Source organism: Cynoglossus semilaevis, chromosome 14, assembly GCF_000523025.1.
Source record: "Cynoglossus semilaevis isolate Cse_v1.0 chromosome 14, Cse_v1.0, whole genome shotgun sequence".
NCBI lineage: Eukaryota > Metazoa > Chordata > Actinopteri > Pleuronectiformes > Cynoglossidae > Cynoglossus > Cynoglossus semilaevis.
This window is the reverse complement of record NC_024320.1, coordinates 22050636-22060625: the sequence shown is the minus strand read 5'-3', so window position 1 is coordinate 22060625 and position 9990 is coordinate 22050636. Positions and strand designations below refer to the sequence as shown.

Below are 9990 nucleotides of genomic sequence, written 5' to 3'. Positions count from 1 at the left end.
GTCAATTTAATAGACTCGTGGTTTCTAGATATTTTAATGATATCTCTGCATATATATTAAATTGAGGTTTCAATTTTACTTTCTTACTAATTTTTACTCAGTTCAAAGCTCTGTTTTAATTAACGTAATCCTCATTTCGAGTGCACTAGTGTTCACTGCGATTAGACTTCAGTTTCAATTTCTACCTTAACTCATAATGCCTCATAATATTGAAATGAAAAAAAAAAAAAAAATCAAACCGGCATCATGAGACCTACTCCTACAGACTGAAACATGTAACTGCCGCTCAGGGTTTTAACCGGAGAGTTTTATAAAGTAGGTCAATTCAACCCTGTTGTCTAACCCTTCATCCTCTTACACATCAATGACATCAGATTATTGATTTCTGAAATGGTATTGTGATACATCAAGAGCACCTTGAGCGACACCTGACCCCTCCGTTAGTTCACACTGCATAAAAATGTGCGGAAGACGCAAAAGGAAGTTTAGAGATTCATTAATAAACGAGTTGTTTTCCTGTTCCAGTGCTGCCGACAATAATGTGTGAACTCCCAGCACCAAGCCCGACTGTCTGCCAATTTTCAACTCGAGGCGTAGACCACCACGGCGCCTGCAATTCACCATCGGCATGGATACGAGGACAAGAGCATGGAGTCGCTATTTTTGTCATTATATCTTTACCAGGGCAGATCTGTGGGGCCTCATCGGTGTCATTGTACAATATATATATATATATAAATATAAATATATAAAATAAAAAATATATAAAATGTTAATATTTAAAGGTTGTTTTCTCAAAACTTTCTGATGGACCACTTATTTTTATCCAACGTCAAGTCTGGTCCTCAGACCACCATTGACAGCCACTGATCTAAACAGACATCTAAGTCCTGTTTTCTCTAAGCACATATAACACTGTGATACATAACATATATTAGTAATTATATTAGAGTGATGTCACACAGTCATTTACAACTAATCCACGACCCTTATCCTTGATAATGGGGATTTTTGTTTTATATATATATATATATATAATTTTAGTCACATGCTTTTCAGGGTAATTATGTGGAAAACCCAGCAGCATGGGGCAGTGCTTAAGCTTCCTGTCTGCAGTGACATGGTGTGCTGGTTTACAGGAGGCTGCAGGATCTTGTCACCAGCTCTGTCATCACACAGAACCACCTGCTTCTTCACATTTCCACCCCAAATCAGATGAATCACAGCCTGCTGGATCTGGTACCAGAAAAACAAAAACAAAAACCAACTTGACAGGACTTGCTTTTATATAAGAAGTCAAGAGAACGTGTTTCTTTTTTTTTACTGATCTATATCATTTGTGGTTATTGCAGGCATAAGTCTTAATAAACAGCTACTACTGTAATGTGAGGCACAGATATCGGTGTAATTGCTGGTTTAAAGGTTTTTAATGATCTGTGGCTGATGAACAGACATGACAACTGAAGACGTTAATGTATTCAGTGCATACCAGTCTTGACCAGAACAGCATGTTCTCGGTGCAGCTGATGTCACCATCACCTCCCTCCAGGCAGTCACATTATCTGCACCGAATGTGGGCTTTTCAGACGCATGTGTACTGTATACTCCAAATACCAGCTTAAAAAACCTGCCCTGTAAGATACACGCTCTACTGACCGGGCTCTTATGAAATACTACAGGATGAGACTGTGACTCTGACCGGAACAACATGTTCCCCCTCTCTCTCTCACTGCTGATATTGTTGCATTCAGTAGAAGACTCGCCAACGTCACACATGCATTTGAGCCGAAGCGTCGCTCTGACCCCTTATTAAAATTGATGCCGTGCATTACATTACATTGCATTACATGACAACATGCTGCTTGTACATCACTTAAGCATCTAGCTCTCAGCAGGTCAGAGTCAGAAGCCCAGGTTTGATGGATATGTTCAGCCACAACAGTTACAGTAGCAGACCTGCTCCAATGCAACATCTTTGAGAGCATTGATCTTTAACTACTGTATCCTGGTTAGGTTTGAGGAAGTGTATGGCAAGGGATGGGGCACATATATACCTATATATCTTTAGAGTTATAGCATCTATGGCAAAATAAGTAAAACTAAATTAAAAAAATAGCTGGAGGTGAAAAAACCCAACATATAGAGTATCTAAAAGTCAGTGTCGAAAGAAATCTAGAAAAAAAAGTTGTTTTTTTTTTATTCAACATCAGCACAATTTAAGACAAAGTTTAAATCACAATATGTAGTGTTGGCTAAATGTTGAACATAAAACAAAGTCTGCCAAAAATAATATAAAAATGTATTAAGTTAAAAGAATTACTAAATGTTAAACTAAGGCTGTCCGGGATATTAAACATTTCGCTTTAGTACTTTAGCTTAGACAATGGTTAACTTTAGACGAAATAATTTAAAATTTGAAAGCAAAAAATATCAGAAGAACTGCCAAATTTAACCTAGAACTGCTAAATACACGCCTAAACATCGACAACTAAAGACTATCCCATATTCAGTTCAAGATCAGTTCAGAAGAAATGTATCAAACATTGGTTAAAATGGGGAAAAATGGAAATATCAGCATCAATATCAGAAATTACATAAGAATAAAAAAGATAAAATGTAGGTCAAATTCATTCAACAAACCCATGTGATTAAAATGAGTTGAAAAGAAAGAAAACAGAGGGCCACATAAACCAGTTTCAGTGCCACGACTGGGCCCAGTGCCATATCCTGAGCACACTGGATGGGAGAGAATCAATCAACACATAAAACGCTGTGGCACTTACACACATACTTGTATTCTCATAAATTTAAAATCCATCTGGGTTTTTTGCAAAATAAGCCATGGTTTTCTGGTTTTAATTAAAGTGTAGGAGCAGCATCACTGCATGAGGTCTCACATCCTCCCTCCTTTCTCCTCCTCCTCCTGTTATTTCACGGTCTGGACAATGGGTGTGCACAACAACGCCACCAAACCTCAAGTCTCATATTAAACATTAAAGTCGGTATAAATCTAAGCACATTACCTCCTTATTTGTATCAACAAATCGAATGCCACACGCACCGTCAAATTTAAATCAAAACCGGTACCAATAACGGTAGAGACCGTTAAAACAATGGTATCCACCGGCTAATGATGCTAACTGCTATGGGTACAAAACAAAGCATGCCCCCCACCCCACCTCCTAACAGGGAACCCACAAAATTTGAAATAAAAATATCGACAATATATATACACAGTTTGTAACATTAAACAATATACACACATTTAAAGAACACTGGTAGAAACAATAAGCGGTGCTAGGTTTGCTATGCTAACTAACGGTTCCGACAAGGGGCTGGACCGAGTATGCAGATTGTATTTGGGGAGAGTAACGCCCCAAATTATGTTTATCATTCATTATTGTCAAATCGAGTATTTTTTTCGCTAGTTGGGTTCATAAAAATGTAAAACGATAATAACAGTTAATATAACGTTTAGAAAAACGGATGTAATGAATGAGCCCGCAGCTGTTAACGGGGCTGCTCCCATCTCAACGTCCGCCGAGCAAGAACCACGAAAGCTCGAATGGAAAAAATTATCAATATATTTTTTCTCAACAAATTCACTCTAATAGCTGATACAGGGGGGTGAATTACGCTCTTGGGAGTGTATCGATGTATTTAAGCTTCACATGCTTGAGTGTCTACCATCAACAGTCCTGCTATTACTAGCTTAGCTGTAGCGGCTAAATGCTAAGTGCTATCTGCGGTGAAGCAGCGCCAGCTGACGCAAGTGCAGACATTTCCACCCAGCCAGGGTTGGTGTGGCTGCTGCTCCCACACCGAGCCCCTGACTGCCTGCCTGCCTGCACAGCTAAACGGATGCTGCACAGTCAGCCACCACCCACGGATCACATGCAAAATGCAAACCCACCAAAACGCTCTCCATGATCAGGTTTTCTTACCTCCTTAATCTATGCAAGATGATCGTGGGGAGGGGGAAATCAATCACAACACATGAATGTGGTAGTTTAGGCGCGCCCTTATCCTGCAGGACGTTGCTCTGGTATCCCCTTGTTTCCACACACACACACTCACACACATACACACACAATGACCAGGAAAAAAACCGCCCAGTAGCTTTGCACTTATCCACCCCTCCTTTTTTTTACTGCCTGCAGACCAATGAAGTCACTGTTGAGATCTAATGGAATTTCGGGATGTTAGCTGAAGAACAGAGCATCTCCAGCGCGATCTTCACCTGCGAACGACAAGCAGTCGACTATTCTCTCATCGTTTTTTCATTCAATAGATTTCTGTGACGACCGGCTACTGCACATGCGCAGAGGAGAAGTCAGATTTCATTTTCCCAAGTCTCAGATTGGGGATGGGTCTGCAGGGAGGGAGGGGAAGGGAAGGGGGCCGAGTTTCTCTTTATGGCTGCTTTGAATTCTTTAAAATGTAGATCGAATCAACTCAGCGACACTGTTTAGTTTACAGCGACACCCCGAGTTAACTAAAGGATATGATATTTCATTGGAAATCAAGATATTAATAAGACAACTTGTGATAAATATGTATAGTTCATACGTCATCCCGTCAACCAATGGGCTCATCCGGCTGTGCCCAAAGCCTGGTCTGGGGGCTAATTGGGGGACGAGGCAAAACTTTAACGTAGCCCACATTTCTAGCCCTTGTAGAAGAACTTTAAGAGCCAACGGCAGCTGTAAATCACAAAAGAAGGTAGTTTGAACGTGTAGAAGAACTTTACGAGCCAACGGCAGCTGTGAGTAAATCACAAAAGAAGGTAGTTTGAACCGTAAAAATAGTTAAATTGTCTGTTTCTTTCTATTGAATTACAGAGTAAACCAGACAAGAGGAAACAAGAAAATGACCAGAATTAGATTTTAGATTCTTCGTGTTACATAACTTACTTTTCCATGTTTCTCATGGTCGTTAAACCGTCAGCTGCTTTGAATTACACGTATACACAGTATAAACAACAACAACAGCCTGAGAAAATGACCTAGAGTTTCCAAAGGCTGTGAAACTAAAATATTTTTTTTTATTTTTTCTTTCAAATTGCTCATGTTGTTTGTTATTGTTTTTACAGGTAAATACTGTTTGCTTGACTTTTCTTTAAAACACTTTCCCACAAACATCTGTGATTAAAAATGAGCTGGGATATAAAGAACCTTTTACAGCAGGGGCACCCAACCCCCGGTCCGGGGACCGATGCCGGTCCGCAGGTCATTTGGTACCGGGCTGCACAGGACACAGTAAAAATGACAGATTTTTTCATTCAAAGATAATATTTCAAAACAGCAGGTCAAAGGTCATTCAGACTCTGATACTAACAGAAGAAAGAGGTTTGAAAGAGGTTTGATTTGGAAAATGTAATGATCCTTCAACGATGGCGTGGTATTACTGGTCCGCAGTAACGGCTGATACAGGCCGACTGGTCCATGGTGCAAAAAAGGTCGGTCACCGCTGTGTTACAGACATATTTACAGTAAAGATGAAGTTAAATGTGTGGTTATTCTTTTCACTGCGAGAAAATATCGGACACAAAACTAGATTTTTTTAAAAGTCTATTTTGTTGGTTGACTACTTAAACATATGAAGCTGTGTTGATGCAGTTCTCCTAAACTAGTTATCTAGTTAACTAGAATACAGATTATAACCAAGTCCACACAATAGTTCCAATAAATAGTTTCCTACATTTTTTATGACTTTTTTATGAGACGAAAAGCTTTCTTTTCCTGTTTGTACAAATGTTTTTCTTTGACCGGCGCTTGTGTTTCCTGTGAACCAACCCAGACTGGGGGGGGGGGGGCAGTTTTTCAGCTTACCTTTCTTGGGGGGTGGCTGAACTGCTGGTGGTCTCTCCTTGGACTTCTTCTGGACATCAAACGTGTTCTTCATCTGTGACACTTTCACACTTGACCCCTGCTCTGGCCCTCGTACCTCAGTCCCGACTCCTTCAGGTTTGGCTCGACCCTGGGGTTTCTGTGTTTGATTGGTTTTCCTTACGATTTCTGCCACAGGTTTGTAGGAGTCCATGTCATCGCTGAAGCCTGGGTCTTTGTCGGAACTGCGTTGAGTGACGTCGGCGCGGGCGTTCCTACAGACCTTCTCTGCCAAGGACTCAGAATTTGCGTCTCTTTTCTCCAACGCTGTCGGCTTTGGCCGTTGGGTTTTTACATCTGACGGAGTTTCTGTGGATGTGTCTGGAGTTTGTGGGTTTTTTGTGACAGCTGGAGTCAAGTTCTGACCACGACACCGTCTCTCGAAGAATATCCTCCTCTGCAACATGTCCAGATTTTCAAACTCTTTATCTGGAGACAGTTGTGCCATTCGTTCACAGTAGTCATAATCGATCATTGTTGCAAACTTGTCGTCCATGCGCTGGAGGGACAGACGCCGATTGATGTCGCCCGAGAGGCGTCGTACGTCGGCTGGAGCGATGCACGGCCCGCGCTCGTCCCACAGCGTGCACATATCCTGGTTGGTGGAGGCGTTCCATGGAAAATCCTTGTTGAAATGGAAAGTGTGTCTCCTCTTTGCCTTCTCCTCAGAACGCTGCTGCTCTCTGCTCCTTCGATGGACTTCTGTAGACTGTAGCTTAGCAGTTCGGAGCTTGATGAGTGGGTTTTTAGGTTTTTTGGGAACAGGTGGAGGCGGTCCTTTAACTCTGGCCTGTTCTCGTGGCACAGACTCTGAATCTGTCGCCGTGTCTTCCTCTGGCATCAGCTGAGCTGAAGGTTGTGGTTTGACCACAGAGTCGCTCGGGTTATTTAAACCCACCGTCTGAATATTTTCATCACAGCTTTCACTCACAGACAGTGAGTTGTCTGGCACTTCGGTTCTGTCACACGTGCTCTGCGACTCTGCCTCTTGTTCGGACTCTCTTTTGATGCTTGAATTAATTCCTGCTTTGGCTCTCTTCGACACGGCGCCAGCGAATCTGTTCAGACACAACGGATCCACCTGTGGTTTTTGGCCGAGGATTTCCAGCCCCTCCCGTGTCTGTGGATCAGAGGAAACTTCGTGGTAAAGTCGATTTTCCAGATCAACGTTTGATTTTCCCTGCTGAGAGGAAACCTCCTCCATGCTGCGGCCGTTCACGGTTCTCTCCCCGTCTGGCTCTCCTCTCCCAGTTGTCTTGGTGTGAACGGCTGCTTTTAGCTGACACCTGCTGCCTGCTGTCACTTCAGCCAAATGTCGAACTCTTTCACTCTGTGAACAGGCAGTGGGTGAACCCCCAGCACGTGCCCCCACGCCGTCATTCATCGCTGAACCTGTAGTCGCCGTTCGTCTGCGTTGTCTCCACGGTGCATTGTCCTGAGGCTCCTTCCTGAAAGTTGTTTGGAGGTTTTCATCATCACAGGCAGCAGACGCATCTTCTTTGATTCTTCTCTCCGTCAGTGAACGTAGATTCTCTGTTCTTCTCCTGTTGTCAGACTCATTTTCTCCATCAGAGGACGTCCAAGGCTGATCCTTCTCCAGAACGACAAAGTCGTCCTGAGTCACGTGAACGCACGGGTCTTTAGTTTTGGTTTCAGCACCAAACCTGCTGCTGGTTTCAGATTTCAGTCCTATTCCTGGCTCCTCCATGGCCGTAGTCCGACTGACGACCACAGCGTTACCTCTGGACTCCTGCTGTTTTTGTTGAACTTGTCTGATCTCTGCACGACTCTGGGTTTGGACTGGGTTTGACCCCCGTGCAGCTCCAGTGACCGTCCGACTTCTCCAGTCTCCACCCACCTGCTTCTCCTTGGTGTTGGGGCGGTGCTCCTGTTGACACAGAGGCCCGATTGGCTGTCCAGTTTGGGTGTCCGTACGTGCAGAGGTGACAGTGGGCTCCGCTCTGTGCCCAGTCAGTGGGCGACTGACGCTGATCCCACTAATCCCACCGAAACTCTCAGGCCTCGCAAAACTGCCATTGTCCTGATCTGTCACCACAGTCTCAGCAGAACCATCTGAAGTGTCATGTGACTCGTGGTCTTTTTCCGACAACCTCTCCGACAACTTCTGGCCCATGGCTCTAGTTCTGTCGTAACATTAGTGAAGGAGAAGAAGAAGAAGAAGAACAGGTTAAGTCCTAATTATAATGACAACACTGAGGGAGAGGTAGAACCTTGGACCTGTCTCACTGTCCCTCTGTCCTTCTGTCTCACTGTCTCTCTCTCTGTCCTTCTGTCCCTCTGTCTCTCGTCCTCTGCTCTGTCACAAAGGAATGTTGTGGTTGCTATTATTAAAAGTCTGACTGCTGCCACTGAGTCACTTGACCAAAAGAGAAACCAGACGGGTGAGATAAGAGGTCGCCTGTGAGATACAATGTCAAACAATGTCCAGAAAAAAAAATGTGTCCAGGAAACCAGTCTCCTGTTACATAATCACTTTTATTCAGGATTTAACATCTAATTCTGACAAACATGTCCCTCAGTGACAGCACGGAGACATCATGCACTGCCAATTACTGATCTGTGTGTGTGTGTGTGTGTGTGTGTGTACGTCCCTCCGTTCAAACTAACTCGGTGTTTACGCCTGTTTTGGTTACAGTGGAGACTGATGAAAGGTCACCTGAAAATACGTGACAGGCGTCACAACGGTACGGACGTTGACGAGAGCTGGACCGTGAACATGATGGATGATGGAGGAGAGATTACAACGAAGGGAAAACAGCTCAACGGGCTTCGAGGCAACACGCGGAGCTGTCATCAAATATCTGGTTTCATTAACGCAAAAGATTTTTCTGAATCTACATCGTGACTTTTTTTTAAATGGAATAAATATGATGTTTTAGTTCTATTCAAATTGAAATATTTGGCCTGTGAATCAAAACAAATCAACATCCCTTAACGTGACTAAAAATCAAGGATGTCCGATGTTATCGGACCGATATTAGCATATTATGCAATATCTGTAAGAATTGTTATCGTTTTTTTCTCCGATAATGAAAACTCGATAACGCAATGTCAGGGTTTCACCAAATGATGTGTGACCTAAAATTGTTTTGGGGAAAAACGGCTGTATATCAAAGTGAAAGCCACTAGATGGCAGTTACAGACTGTTAGTCACAGACTTACTTAGCGACTTGTTCTGACGCAAATCTCCTCCACAATCAGGGCTAGTTTTTATAAAATATTTCCATTTGTTTTCGACTCTCAGGACAAAACCACAAAGGGTCAAATTAAAACAATAATCCATGGTTTGACAGACATGAGCCTTGGTGTGTGTGTGTGTGTGACGTGTTATTTTTGGATGGATGTGTAACAGTGACAATACTAGGAGGCAGCTGTGACACTGGCTGTGAAAGTCCCTCCATTATTCTTCCTCTGGCTCAGCCATCATCTCCTGTCACCGTTGAACTCCTCTTACTCATCACTGTTTATCAAAGAACTGTCGGCCGAGAGCTCGACCAGTCAGTCCAAATATTTAAAGACTAATGGGAAAAAAAATCTATATTTCTGTAAAAATGCTGAATTTAGGTCAAAAATTACTGTATGTGTAAAAAAAATCTATATCAAAAGCTGATGCACAGCTTCCACTCAAGTTAGGTTAATAATCTGGGCTGATTTCAAAGTGTTTGAGTGTTGAAAATCTGATGAAACATTTAAAAACTACGGCCCGTTTGGCTTTTTAATGTGGCCCGCCAAAGTTGTCCAAATTATGTTATTAATTACTATTATTATTATACTTATTATTCTATATACTTCTACCTTTTTGCCTGCAATGCCCGCATTTCTCCAATAGATGGCATAGAAAAGGCCTTTTTAGCATTTTAGCCATGACATTTACAGTACGTCATTTGTATTTATACGAATAAACACTCTTTGCCTTTTAAATGACTATAATTTTCATTGCGGTTTGATGACTTCACAAAACCCTGTTATTAGAAACCATCCATCCATCCATTTTCATCCGCTTATTCGTTACCGGGTCGCGGGGGCAGCAGTCGCCACCCAAATCACACTGCACCGTACCAACCCCCCAAACCTTCCTGCA

The 9990-nt window shown here is 42.7% G+C and overlaps 1 protein-coding gene across 2 annotated transcripts in view; it reads right to left on the bottom strand.

Annotated features, from left to right (window-relative positions):
* Nucleotides 1-8003, bottom strand: part of coro1cb (coronin, actin binding protein, 1Cb) — a 16118-nt gene extending 8115 nt beyond the window's left edge. The window contains exon 1 of one of the 2 annotated variants that reach the window (XM_025062093.1): nucleotides 5832-8003. In XM_025062093.1, the coding sequence (XP_024917861.1) occupies nucleotides 5832-7596 (1765 nt within the window). In that variant the 5' untranslated portion in view covers nucleotides 7597-8003. Of the gene's footprint in view, nucleotides 1-3944; nucleotides 4306-5831 lie in introns of those variants that run through there. The other variant, XM_008325845.2, reaches the window with a different exon arrangement.
* Nucleotides 8004-9990: the final 1987 nt, after the last annotated feature.